General features: G+C 34.4%; 1 protein-coding gene across 1 annotated transcript in view; it reads left to right on the top strand.

Annotated features, from left to right (window-relative positions):
• LOC128675957 (limbic system-associated membrane protein-like) overlaps positions 1–15,726 on the top strand; it is a 101,544-nt gene that overhangs the window by 73,215 nt on the left and 12,603 nt on the right. Inside the window, exon 3 of the mRNA XM_053755798.2 lies at positions 1,402–1,523. Coding sequence (XP_053611773.1) covers positions 1,402–1,523 — 122 coding nt within the window. The remainder of the gene's footprint in view (positions 1–1,401; positions 1,524–15,726) is intronic.

The following is a 15,726-nucleotide window of genomic DNA, read 5'->3' as shown; positions in this document are numbered from 1 at the left end:
TTATATATTTCACGTTTATTAATAGCTGTTTTGTATTACAAACGAATAGTTTTAACTATACGTTGTATTTAAAGTTATCTATAAGTTTTTAAACTTATAGATAACAAATATATATTTTATACTAATGCAGGTAAACAGGCATGCGGCCTACCTGATGATAAGTGGTCACCACTGTCTATCACTGCAAGACGGGTGTCACACGCGCGTTGCCTACTTTTTGGCCTATAGATAACATGGTCGAAAAAGTAGTAGCATCGGTTTGCTTATAAGTTTCCCCCTATTTTGTGATGGCTGATGCATGCGTACGAACTCGCGAACGGATTCTAGGGAAACTGGTCAATTCTGATGTGTTAATTTAGTTTAATATTTTATAATATCAAAATCGATTTTTTAACACCACTCGATGTGTTCGAGTGCTGTTAAAAAATCACAACATCACAACATTTATTTTTTTACATCTACTACCAACCAACCTAGCAAGATGAAAAACTGGTTGATTGTAAGAGATTCTTTCATTTATTTTAAACTTTTTTTTGTACAACGATGATTATAAAAAAAGAAAGTGCTATTTATAACCAGCCAGTGATAAAAATCATTATATGTCAAAATAAATTCAGATTCAAACGATGTATCGAGTCTTGACCTGTTCGTAATCGATCAATACCCGTAAATAGCGGGTAAGCTGCATTCATTGCTTATAAAATATTAACACCACTCAGCAGGTGTGCCTTCTTTTATACGCCATTGTTCCTTTTTGATTATGGAGCGATTTAATTTTGGTAGGCCGTCGTTGGTCAAATTTTGAAGCGGTAGTGGTGCGGTAGCGGTAGTGGTTAAGATCGAAAGGTCTCTGGTTCGTATCCGAATCGTGCCATATGAGTTTATATACCAATCTGATTCATATATAGTAGTTTTCATAGACCACCATCGTGAGGAAACCTGCATACTGGTTGACAGTTTAGTTCTCTAGTGTATATCAATGTGTGTATGTGACTGCCACTAGATGACGGTAAGTAGTCGTAAAAATCATGTCAGATGCCTTTGGGCGACATGAATAAAATTTGACAAATTTTGTAATTGTGATATTTTGTAATTGTAATTATTATGTGTGATATCCATACTTCTATACTAATATTATAAATGCTATAGTCTGTCTATCACGCTTTCACGTCTAAACAGCCAGGGCGATTTTCCTGAAATTTGGAATTGGATACTATATCTAATTAGTTTGACTCGATGTCAAACATTAGCTATTGTGAGCGTAGTTAAAGGCAACAGTTAGTAGTATGATATATTTAAAATGAATAAAATCACATGAAGACAAGGACATAGGCTTTAAATGAAACAGGCAACGAAGAATTTCTAACGTTTTTTTTTATAACAAAATATTGTTTGTTACAGACTACGTGACGAACAGGAAAATAGACGTCCCACAGTTTGAGCGTCCGATTGGAAACCACACCTTCCTTGTCGGAAGGGAAGCAGTTCTCGGATGCTCTGTCATTAACTTGGGGAAACATAAGGTTAGTTATATTTTAATTTATTTAAACATCTTTACTGTATTACATTACAAAAATTAAGTACAAAATGTGGACTTGACGCCATATGGCAATCTTTTCTTACCTCATTCGCCTTTACTAGTCAATGGTGCCACAAGTATATACATTTTTTTTATTATTGGAAAAAATATAACACTATATATATTCATTAAAATGTCGGTGTCATTCTCTAAGTCCATATGTAATAGAACAATATGTTTATAAGCCTAAGTTATACACAATCGGCACACAATTCGGCTAACTTTCGGCATATACTGCTGGTTATAAAAGCTGTCTTAGAAATTACGAAATATTCATAAAGTTACGTCAGCATCTGTCTATTATAATTTAGATTTAGTTTATATAAAAACTAGCTGCGCCTCGGGGCTTCGCTCGCGTTAGAATTTCTGGATAAAAAATACCCTATATGTTATTCCAGGATATTTTCTACCTGGGTACCAAATTTCATAACAATCGGTCCAATAGATAATGCGTGTAGAGGTAACAAACAAATAAACTTACTTTCGCATTTATAATATTAGTTGGGATGACGAAGTGAAATGCCTCTATAATATAAAGTCTGGTATAGACTAAAGTCGTTCAGTTCTAAAAGCCCTACAAAAACACACAGGCAGTGTGTGGCCCTTGAATAGAACCTTTCCATATTCTCTCGTCAATATTACACGACGCCCAAGCCAAGACAAGCCAAGATTTCAAGACAATTTTTTACGCGGACCTTGGGCATCGCAGCCTCACAGACGCGAATATAACCGAGCAAAGAAATAAGCAACGATGAGACAAAGAATAAAACAGTAAATAGATAATAACAGTTCAGGTGCACATTACGTCAAGACGGCTGCCTCACTCCCCGCTCCCGCACCCCGCAACTAGCCATAAACAAGCGTAATTACGGTCCGAATCACGACAATTAAAGTTTTAACGCTCCTTGTTATTTGCCGCGAACCAAGTAAGCAGGTTACTGTATCTTTTGCTTCGAAACGGTCAAATCTAAGATGCTATATAATTATTTACCCATAAAATATGCCTTTCATAAATTATGTGATATGAATTTTATGATTTTGTACTCTTATATTCACTCACTACCTACCAATATATCCTACGTGTTGCTATCAAGCCTTGTAGCTTTGTAGTATGTTCGTAAACAGTCATCGCGAAATCGTAGCAAATCTACGTTTTCGTAGCACCTCTACGAATTCGTAGAGGTGCTATTATCTACTATATCCAAAAGCTACTATTATCCAACATTACCTCCTAGTTACCCCTCACACGCGATTAGGTCACATTATTTGTATAAATGCATCATGTTGCGTTTAGAGATTATTTTTTCGAAGTTTAAGAAAACAATATAATATTAGTTTAAAAACCTAAAAAAAGTAGTAAAAACTTTTTCTCAAAAATGCAAAATTTGATTTTTGATTTTTGTAAGCTTTGCCATTATTACGAAAATGTTTTCAGACTTTTGTTGACAACAACAAAATTAAACAACAACAAAACAAAATTAGACAACAAGTAAATTTTGAACTCTTAATTAATTCTTATTAGTTCTTCATATTGTTATATACGAGTATTTATTTGTGGAAAGATTTCTTACTCAAATTGTGTGATTGTTTGTTCAAACACTCACAGCTAAATTGATAATTGTATTTGTGTGTTTATTGTTTATGTCGTTGCGGTTAAACTTTCCCAACGCTGTGGAGTTGGCGAAATAACAGTTTGGCAAAACAGATGTAATAATTTTGCTGAAAATACAGTCAACAACACATCAATTTCTTTGAAAATTCGCCGTGAATAATGATCCGTGCAAATTTTAACACGTGCAAAATTACACTTATGGTGTATAAAAGCTCATACTTCTGCAATTATGATGGACTTTCTCGTGTTAATAATAAAAAAATATAAAATATAACAAGAATATTAAACTATTGTATAGATACACTTACGTAATATTACACTTCCATCATCAGTTTTATAGATTAGACAGAGCAGAGGAGTAGCCGGTTATAACCGGTTAGAACTATAAAACTTCCAGTTTTAACTGGTTTTGTGACATTACGGGCGTTTTCTAGTTTGATGTCTGTTTTAGTAGTTAACGGGCCCTCGGGTTTGAATCGTATGGCTTTAAAAGGCTAAGGCGTGTAGGACACATAACGTTTTATGAATAGTAAAATATATTTTTATAGTAGGTGTTTTAGCTATTAATTCATAATGACATTAGTTTTCAGAAGTCCTTATTTTTTTCCAGCATCTATGTATGTTGACTGAATTTAAATAATATAAAAAATAGCCTTAATTCTTACTTAACATGGATATAAAAATACAAATACAAATACGCTTAATTAAAATAGGTATTTTCTTATATCACTACTACTGAATTTTCAATGCACCAATATGCCCAGAGAGGACTCGACAGTTTGTTTTCAAGCTAAATGAAATTACCGTACAAATTCACGATCTATCTTATACAAAGCGGCAAGATCGGCGTTGTCAAACAGGACACAAGGAACTCGAAGAAGAAACGTTTCATTTTCTAAGAATTAATCGAAATATATTACAATGTCCAAAATTTTCTCCGTCTACGCGTGATAAACTGTATATGTACTGTCAGCTCAGCTGTGAATTGCAATGCGAGGGAATTTGCAATAAATTTAAGTAAATCTGTATGCTGTTGACTGTACATTAATAGGCTTCTTGGCTCAAACTCGGATCAACACAGGAAGCAACAGGCGGAAAACAGTAGTTAATATTTATAGCTTCGTTAACACAAATGAAATTCCCCAAAGTATTAACAGGAAAAATCTCTAACCAGAAAAAACAGCTATTTATATTTATCTACAGCACTTTTCTAATTAAGGAGTGAACGTTAATCTCAATTTAGGACATCCTTAATAATGTATACTATTACGATTGAATCGTGTGTGTTCGTGAATTACTTTTTTGTTTAGAGTCTATAGTTGTGGACACATCTATGAATCTGAGACACCATGCCAATTCGTTGTATTTATTCATACTCTGCTACGCGAAATGAATAAAAACTTACGTGAAATCAATTGTGACAATCATAATTGCTACTTTTTTATTTCACACAAAAACTCTTACGTAAGTGACGGTTCTAATTTTGTAATCGGTTCAGATTGTATATTCGAATATTCCGAATACAATGAGCCTGAGCGCATATTAACATTTTCATATGACAGGTCATAAAATAATAGCCGAATCTTCTCTCTTAAAATAGATAGGTTTATTTTTTACGCGACTCGGGCCACACGCAGCCTACGATACAATTGGGAATACGCGGGGATCAGAGAGATTTTGTAATAAAATTCTAATTATCTTATCCTATATCTTGAAGGTTTATCTATATACACATCTATCTCATATTTGACTGTTTTACCAGTTACTTCCACAGCTGTAAACTGTCGAACCCCGGGGTACTTCTATCCAATGTTCTTGAAATATTGCATACATGTGTATGTCGTATATAATTAATTCATTTGATTTTGATTTTATTAATTATAATTAAATAATTAATAAATTATTGTAATTTGGAAAGAATTTGTGTAGGTATATGTGTTATTCACTACATTAATAGGCTTCTTGGCTTAAATCCACGCAGACGAAGCAACAGGCGGAAAACAGTACTAAATATTTATAGCTTCGTTAACGCTAACCCAATGAAATTCCCCACAGTATTAAAAGAAATAATATCTAACCAGAAAGAACGACTACATATGTGGGTTTTTTAATAGCTATCACATGTCCCACTGCTGGGCAAAAGCCTCCCCTTTCTCTTTCCACGTATTTGGTCTTCTCCATGCAATGTCTGTCGAATGCCCTAAGCTTATCCGACCATCTAGTCCCTGGCGTTCCTCGGTTTCTGTACCCGTCAGTTGGAATCCAAGAATGTGGTCCCATCTCTCTCAGGCTGCATTCGGCAAACGTGACCTGCCCAGTTTCACTTTGTGGGTGTATGTGAGAAAAAAGCAAGTCAAAAGGCAACTAATATTTTATTTAATTCCATCAACACGACATCTTCAGTATCCCTCTTTACACTTCTGACGTCTTTCAACTGATATCCCATTGACAATTCTTCGTTGCCAGTATCTAAACTATTACTAGGTAAATTAAAAAAAATATATTTTTTAACTAAAGCATACCCAGTTCCCCACATATATATTTATTAACCTTACTAATACTTACAAAAAGGGAAAAGGTCATATGTTCGGTTCGTATATTGTTTTTAAATGTATATTTAACAAATTCTTAAGCACTTTTCTATGTAGTTAGAAGCAACCACGATATAAGTAAGCATAGTAAACGTAATATGTAGATGTGTTTTGTTTAGCCGAATAAAGTTTTTCTTTTTTTCTTTCTTTCATGAAAGATATAAGATAGGATTTATGGAAAATCTACGCAGAAAAAACTGATTCCACTACTATGGTAAAATATTATATTTTCTGACCGCAAACAAAGTTCCACTTAACGTATCTAATTTTAGAGGTTCTAATAAGAATCCTAAGTAAACATATAAAATGGCCAACATTCACGCCCTATGGCACGTTTGTATGAGATAATCATATTTCCTCCGGATATTAAGGGTTATATGACGTCATAAAGATACATTAGGCACATGAAAATATACTTTATTAGATAATATTTACGTTTCATTAAAGTAACGATGTGATTACTGAAAATAATTATGAAAAACAGAGTTGACCTTATTATATACATGTGGAAATGACTAACGACCTCATAAAGGTGAACAAGGGTATCTCAAATACACAGGTACAGCGAAAAGCTCGGTGGCTGATCATTGGATGGGTGACCGAGAAGTATCTCGGGCTTTGGTCCCTGTTGTGTTTGACTGTCATTAATACCCGCCAATCCATTAATTTTGTGTGTTGGGTCTTGGACCATCCTCCCTTTTCATTTTTGTTTAGCAATGGTAAAATACTATACAAGTTTATTTGTTATACAAATTTAGAAAAAAACCCGATTTTCAATATTCATTTAGTTACCAATTTTGATCAAACAAACATATTTAAGAACCACCGCATAAAAATTTGCTATCAAATAAAAAAACGCATCCAAATCGATTCACTCGTTGATGAGTTACGGTGGCACATATACAGACAGACAGACACACTTAGCGGTCAAACCTATAAAACCCCTCTTTTTGCGTCGGGGGTAAAAACTAAAACGCAAGCATATTTAGCTTAACGTGAAATAATGTCACAAAGCTTAAAACTGTAGAACAGATTCAAGATTACCCCGTCAAAGTTAACTGTTTAATTCAGACCAGAGAAGTGGAAGGAAACATTCTCGTTCACGGAACCCTAAAAACTGGTTCTGCAGCTTGTAAATCATGAAAGTTCTTGCTCATTTACATAGACATTGTGCACGTTACAGTCATTCGGGGACAGCGAGGGACGACCAACTTTTAGTGTTCAATTTAATTGTTTTTGTCTCAGTCATTTCTTTGAATACTGCAAGATTATTTATTTGAAGAAAATTATCTCTCTTTTAATGGAAGAAGTGATGAATAAGGAAAGATAAAAGATAAGATACAATTTTGGATGCCAGTTATTTTCTAGAAGATTTTTCAAGTTTTTTTATATAATGCTTAGTCATGCGCGATTGCTCTGTTGTGCTCCGTTGCAACGACGCAGCATGTCGCGGCTCCGCTATGCCGAGGCACAAACAAGGGATTGTTTTCTATAGGTTTTGACATTGACGTACGGCGTACATAAGTCAAAACTCCATACAATTTCTGTTTTGATCCGACGACGGACGTTAACGCTAAGTAGGACGGCGAAGCGCAAAATAACAATGAGGCCTGGCTTACAGATACATTTTAGGGACACGTAATTTTGAATCAATTCAATTCAAATCAAATCGTTTATTGCCATTCATATCGTACATCAGTTCTCTTAGCTAGCTAACACTGTTTACATAATAGGTACAATATGAACCCTGCCGGGTATTTGCAAACAAGAATATGGAACGGCAAGCGGATTTATTATAAAATTTAAATTTCAATAGATACATAAATGGATGCAGTTTCTATTATTAATAATTCATGTCATATCATAATAATATTATTATAAAAAGATAAAAAATATACGTCATAATAAGTTAATTAAATTACATAGTTAATAAATATTTAAATAATAGGTCTAATAATAATTAGTAATAAAAATATTAATATTGTGAATCGATATTAAATGTCAAAATTATAGTTCTTTATCGTTTAAAAACTCGTCCAAAGAATAATAGCATTTCTCCGTTAATAAAAGTTTCAATTTTGTTAAAAATATTTTATCTTTTTGTTCATTTCGTGGATAGTCGGGTAGGGTGAACAGATTCAGTTTTGTGGAGGGTACCACCAATTTATTTTTCTTTCTTGGAGGATATCCTCGTGGTAAATCTTTTTTTTGTATAAAATTCAGGATATTTAAGTACAAGTTTACATGCCTCTAAAATATATATAGACGGTAAGGTAAGAATGTTTAATTCTATAAAGTGTGGTCGGCACGTATCGATCGTTTTGATGTTTTTTATAATTCTTACGCATTTTTTCTGTAAGATAAATAGGCGGTCTGCGTCCGTACTATTTCCCCAGAGTATAACTACGTACATTAGCCAATCGCGAGTGGACTGAAAATTTTATTAGTAAAATACCATGTGTTTACAGAAATTCAAAGGTAGGCATTCTTACACGCAGGAACGGAATAGCCATAAGATCTTATATTTTTCTCTCGCAGAAAATCCATTTGACCATGAAACATAACGACATAAGCGAAAAGGAATAACACAATACAGAGACATAACTCTCCCATAATAAGGCCTGTAAACACCATCAGCGAATGACAAATATATCTGTTATCTGCTTTTATTTCTGTCCATTTTATTGCTCCATTGTTGAGCAAGTGAGTGATGGTTGCTTTGTATATAAACCTCCACGTCTCAGGAACGCTCGCGAAATCTGACAGTAACCATTAATTTTATACGCTGTTTGGTACAAGTGTCGATTTGTAGTGGATTTTGTTGGTAAATTAGATAATGTTTATATAAATATTAGTTCATTGAAGTTTGTTTTCCTACTGATATTTTTTAAACTAAAATTTTGACACGTTTTTTTTATTCTACTACAAAGCTTTTTCCCGGTTTCTTCCTCAGGCGGTTTCTAGTTGTCGGATCATTGGCGCGTACTGATTACTGATGTACAGTCTGCCACAGAGAAATCTGACCCCCTAAGAGATGGCGTTCAAATCGCGGGGCGATCAGATTTCTCTGTGGCAGACTGTACATCAGTACGACTGTACGTATGCAAGGATGATTCAATGACGACATCAAGCCAGCACTTCTTGGGTTTGCCGCTTCTACCTGAGACAGGCAGGAACGGCATAACAAGACATTTGTTTAATCGATTTATATTACAATTTATTTTAATGCTTAGTCAGCATTAGTGTTATGAATGAACAAAATTTTGCGTTACTTACTCGAATTGGCAAAGTTGAAAATGGAATGAACAAATAAATGAAAATCAATGCTCGCTGAAACAATACTTAATTATGTTTCTTCGTCACTATGAGGTGTTTTTATACTAACCTCATAACGTACCCGGACGCTACGCGTAAAAAAATATTATACTTTCACATTATTGGACCAATCCCGATTTTTATGACAAGCTTTGTTTGAAGAAAGCTTCGAGGAGCCGGATTATCCGCGATTAATAAATTTGTCTTTCGATCTCTGATGCAAAATGCTGAAATTACAGAAGCTATAATTTTTTTGAAATAGAAATTATAGTTATATTTCTACTGGTGCCTCAGTTAGTACCCTCTCTCCCTCATTTGCCCGAGCGTCAAACTTCGGAGTCCATGATCCCCCCTTCTTTCATACTTAACATTTAGTATCTTTTGAGTGCAGCGGTGGTGGTGTAATGGTTATGATGCTCGCGCTCGCTCGTGGGTCGAAAGGTCTCAGCTTCGTATCCTACTCGTGCCATTTGAGTTTGTATATCAATCTCATATATAGTAGTTTTCATCGACCACCACTTGCTTCCGTTGAAGGAAAACATCGTGAGGAAATTAACCTGCACACTGGTTGATAGTTTAGTTATCTTGTGTGTATGCGACTACCTGCCACTAGACGGCGGTAAGTAGTCGTAAAAGTCATGTCAGATTTCTTTAGGCGACTTGAATAAAATCTGACACCAGTATTAGCAATAACACACTCGATATGATGTTGATGATGAGTATCTTTTGAGTGTATGTGTAATACATGAAGCGTTAGGTAAGAGCAGTAACAGCACTCCCAAGAACTATTTGATCCAAATTGCAAGTATTCCTTTTATCTATAGATGAAAGATCTGACTACACGCTATATCTATGCACATATATACCTCGCACTACATAAGAGAGATCAGATTACCAGTGAAAGAGACAGCAATAGGTATATAATATACCTTGTATCAGAAAGTTCTTGGAAGTACTCCAGTATTATCTATAGCTTCATGGTATAATCATACAGTTTTCACTGTAATAAATGAACAATACTCAACGGCCCACACTAAGCACTAAGTCTATATCGCGGGTCCGATGGACACAAACACAGTAACAGATATAACACACTCAGAACCGCAGATCAATATTAGTGTTCGCAGGTACAAATATTTGCTCGCGCTGGGAATCGAAATCAGGACCTCCAGATAGATCACTACGCCACGGCGGTCGTCAATATATACAAAGCTAATATATAATCAGCTACGTCTGTATTTATAGTTATTTGTTCCAGGGATGTTTTGCTCTGTTTGTTTTTTTATTGTCATAAAGCATCTAATTGTTGGTCGTTATCTTTGGTGTTTTCTTCGCTCAAGCTCGAGTTATCTTTCAATTTTTTTGGTATAAAGTTTGTAGATTTACAGAAAATACAAAGAGATTTGTTCTATGTAATGCTTCGAAATATTTTGTGTTGTATTGGAATATATATTCGTTTGTGTTATCATTATTGTACAAAGAACACATGTTAAAGGTACACACGGAAGGTTATGGGATCTCTTCCTATAGTTCTAGAGCTATAAGTTTGAGATCTATTTTGTTATTTTTAGAAGATCGATAAATTGTCCTAATATGAATTTTCTTATCGAAATATAGCCAGCATGTGCTTAGCAGATGTTCTAGATATCACGTAAATAATTTGTACTATTCATAGTTTAATGTACCAAGTCTTTCTCATTTACAGAAATTTTAATTTTTCAAATCGACGATTAGTTGTTTCATCAGTGTCGCCTAATTAAATAGCCTAAGTCATATGGCCAACAGATATTATTTTTTCTAATTCCAAGCTGAATTACATACACTGTCCAATGGATAGGATGAGTTGCACCAGTAAGCTTTAAAGTTGACTTTAACCTGCGCGCCACTGTAGTTTAGATCAAATGACGTACTTCGCGTTTTTCTCCGTAGTTGACAAATGAAACCCTAATATTTTGTCTAAATAGAAAAAATTAAGACAAATATGTATTGAAAATATTGCCCATCAGAATTTATAAGCAGAAAACACTTACGCCTAACCAACAAAACAAATACCTATCATTGAATTAATTGAGACACGTGCCCGAAAAGATTCAAAACCCGTACATATTCGGGCCTCCCGAGCGACGGGCCCGACAATTTTCAAGTATTACATAACATTAAGGCCAAAAGCGATTACTATTCGCGTCGGCCCATTGTAACTTTTGGCTCACAATAAAACGCGCGTGACTGCGAATTTAAACGCCACTGTTTGGCACCAAATCAATTTGGACTGGGCGTGATTCAAATTCTTCATAGCTCTTTTTGCAGTTAGCTTTATGTTTTGTTTACTTAACTGATTAGGGTGGACAAATTTTGGTTATTGTTCGAAGGCTCTTACATTATCAGAATCTCCAGTGAAATAATTACTGTGATAATGACAATGCTTTTAAAGATATCAATACATATAATAAAATTAAAGAAAAGTCAAATTTGTACACTGGATTTTTTTTTAATTGTCATGGAATATACTTAGTTACTGATATAGATGACGAAAATATAGTTTTGGACATTTTCGTCTGTCCGTCTGTCCATCAGTCTGTCTGCCTGTCTGAAATCTACTGGACCGATTTGCTTGAAATTTGGTATACAGGTACCTTATATACCGGGCTAACATCTTAGATACATTTCATCCCGGTAAATTGTCAGTTTTCCGTAGGATAATTGAAAAACTAATAATGAATCAAAAATACCTCGGAATCCCGGGTTAACGTCTTTTATAGACATTTCATCCCGGAAAATGTGGAGGGAATTTTTGCAGAAAGAAAAAAAGGGTAATTAATTCTTAACCTTCAAAATTGGGTTAAAGATTGTATGGGACTTAATACAATTTTTAAGATAAAAAGTTGAAAAATCTTACTTACTTTTTGTAGTAAATAACAGTAAGTAAAAAAAAATGATTAATAAAAAATCGGGAAGTAAAACGTTATGGAAAATGGGTCGGCACGTGTTGCAGAAAGCGGGAATGCGCGACGGAGCGGGAAATGGGAAGGAGACACGTAATGGGTAACGGGACGGGACACATTGCGAAAAACATAACGGCACAATATGTAGGAAACGGTACGGGATATCTACATTACATAGCAGGAAGCGGGATTGGACAAGTTTGCGGGACGAGAAACGCAGCGGGAAACAGGAAATTGAACTAAAGATGAGAAAAAATGCGAATTTAAATCATATATATTGAATCAAAAATACCTCGGTAGTCTTACAGAGTACGTGATAAAAAAATTACTGAGATTTTGCTATGAAATGCACGCAGGCGAAGCCGCGGGCAAAAGCTAATGACAAAAATAAAATCACACATTTTTGGTTTCGCCCATGAAGGGTTCCGATTGCGGTTTACGATTTATGACATTTAAAACAAACTACTTACTAGATCTCGTGCAAACCAATTTTCGGTGGAAGTTTACATAGAATGTACCTACATCATATATATTTTTGAGTTTTATTATTCTCTTATTTTAGAAGTTACAGGGGAGACATAGACATTTTACCACTTTGGAAGAATCTCTCGGGCAAACGATTTAGTTTTAAAAAAATATTAGAAACATAACTATCATTTTTGAAGACCTATCCATAGATAACCTACACGACGGGTTTGATAAAAAAATGAGTTTCAGTTCTAAGTATGGGGACCCCCAAAATGTATTGTTTTTTTTTTCTATTTTGTGTAAAATCTCAATGCTGTACTCTGTAATCATACCAAGTTTCAACAGTTTAGTTATTATAGTTTCAGAAAAATGTGGCTGTGACATACGGACGGACGGATAGACAGACAGATATGACGAATATATAAGGGTTCCGTTTTTGCCATTTGGCTACCGATTCCAAAAATTCTTTCACCATTAGAAATGTAGGTACATAATCCAAGATTGCTATAGGCTATATTATATCGCAAAATTCCCAGGGGAGTGAAGGCCCGGGCAACATCTAGTATTAACTATAGGTACTAGTCAAAAACATCTACCTGTATCATGAATTAATTAATACTTATCTGTAAAACCAATTTAGAATGTTATCATTTATTTTGTTAGCGAAAATTAATAGGTCCTTGAAATTAATTTTTGAGCTAACCCTTTATCTGTTATAAATATTGTTTGAAGTTATAATTAATAATTTCGCTTCTGCCCCGTTACACGAAAACACAATAAGTACCTACCTACTTAAAATCATTGTAATTAACAGTGCTGGTAATTATTTTGGAATCCAGAATAATTGCTACACTCTCATGTGAATTTCAGAGTTCAGAGTTCATTGACTATTAGTAAATTCAGTGCGTTTCAACTCAATCTAGCCTGATGTGACGCATAGATGAGATGCTAGTCGAATCAGATACTGTTTTATAATCAAAAACAAAAACGTCACAATTTTGAAGTCAATAAGCATGCATAAATATATTTTGATCTAAGCAAAACCTGTGCTGAAATAGTTGAAGGAAAAGAAAATAAACGCGTAAGTTTGTTAGGAAGTTACGCAGTCCTAGGTATACTAATAACGCAGCGTCACCCCAGCCCTTCGTCAGGGACCACCGCCGCACCGCGATTTCGGAAAAGCGACACGTGCGCGTGATTCATCCGACCTTGTGAGATTCCTCCATTGGCACATCTCCGGAGAGTCACTTCTGTTTGTGACGTTTTTTATATTTTATAAATTAATTAGACATACTTTATTTTTTTGTAACTTTTATTAGGAATTAAATTTGCAAGACGACGGCGATTTAGTGTCAATTTTTCATTTAAATTAATTTAGTATTTATTATTTTAGTTTTAATTTTTAACTTATAGTACATATGTTGTTAATAAAGAGTTTATTATTAAATTTTAATTAGTTTAAGTTGTGTTTTTTTTTTACACCCTTTGGCTGTAGCCTTTCTAACTAGGATGTATGTGTGTATGTTTATTATTCTTTCAGACAAAATCTACTAAACGAATTGCTATGAAATTTGGTACACGGTTAGAATATAACCTGAAATAACACATAGTGCACTTTTCATCCCTAAATTCCCACGGGAGCGAAGCCCCGGGGCGCATCTAGTTAGTCCTAATAATGTGTAGTGGTTATAGAACTTTCAAAGATGCATGATATAGATATTGTTGCAAAAAGCTGCTTGTCTCTGTTATTCAATAAATCAATTCTTGATTTTTATTCTCAAAACTACAAACTACACGCACACCTATCGCATCTAGTTAAACGTATGGTAGTTACACAAAGCATCGTATATTCCTAATACTTCATCTCACCGTGCATTTTACCACAGTAATGCTCCCGTGGTTATGGGGCAAATTAATGGAGTCTGTCAAATGGCTCTTCAAGATATGGAGAATAAAGGATTTTGAATGTGGCGGGGTGAGCTATGAAGACGTATTTAGGGGGTTGTAAAGGGGACCGTAATGGCAAGCAAGTAAAATTGTTCTGGATGGGTAGCCACGTATGACTGTTAAAAGGGATGTTAGGTATGTAATAATGTATGTCTTACACTGTCATTTTAACAAAAGATGTTTATTACATTATGACAATAATAAGTTGAGTCTTTTTATAATGATAGGAATATCATTAATCGTCCTTAGGTATTAGTTAAACGTTTGGTTAATAATAAAAATAGTTTTTAAATAGCTACTTTTAAAAAATATGCCTACATAATATGTGTGTGTATGTAGGATATTAGACAGTTAAAGAATAACCAGAACACAGAACATGTCAATACTATTAAGAATCATGCAATAGTAGCCGAGCTACGATATAAGTGTAGATAACAAAAGGTAATTCATCATCAGATTTATGTTACTACCAGTCTATGTCAGGGCGGTAATACTTCTAATTTGATCGCGTTTTAAATTGTTAAAGCGACATACAAGACACGACGTATGTGTCCATAGCCTTGATATTTTCGTATCGCGTCGTTTTATCTCAACGAGGACAACGCGTGATTCACTCTTTGTAACCTCAACCAAATCGCCGAAAGACACACCCGTTTGTGTGTTCTTCGGAGAACACTCATGTTTATTCATAACAGCTATAGGTAAATTAGTGTATTACAAAATATTACCATATTTTAATTGAATGTATGATTTATGCGAACTTTCAAGTTGATATTAACACACTTTTATAAAAAGTAGTATTTCTTGTAAGTCCCGTCCGTATCCTGTAACGAATGCAAAAAAATCATTGCGAGCTTCTTTGAAGACCAGGGTCGCTTTTTCTACTTTTTTGTCTCCACTTCGTACGGTAGCCGGTATCCGTTCCGTTCCAGTCTGTTCTGAGCTCATAAATTCCTCTACACTAAGTTGCGTCGAGCGAACACTTTTAATAATAAAGCGTTAGACGAGATGTGCTCAATCATCTAAGCTGCAAAGACTAAACATTTTTTGCATATTAAAGTTTCAAGCTAGCGAGAGACTTTACTAGTTGTTGAGAAAATCTTTAAAAATAACAAAGGACACTCCTTGCATTACAAAGACTGTGAAAGGAAGATAGCGTTAAAATAAATGCAATATAAAATTAACATATCTTTTTAGCATAATTTATTCATTTACATAATGTAGCGTTAGTTTCAAAAGTAAATAGATCCTATTACTATTCGCATTTTTAAT

This window comes from Plodia interpunctella, chromosome 15 (genome assembly GCF_027563975.2).
Source record: "Plodia interpunctella isolate USDA-ARS_2022_Savannah chromosome 15, ilPloInte3.2, whole genome shotgun sequence".
NCBI classification, from domain to species: domain Eukaryota; kingdom Metazoa; phylum Arthropoda; class Insecta; order Lepidoptera; family Pyralidae; genus Plodia; species Plodia interpunctella.
The sequence above is the reverse complement of the archived record's forward strand: the minus strand, read 5'-3'. Positions and strand labels throughout refer to the sequence as shown.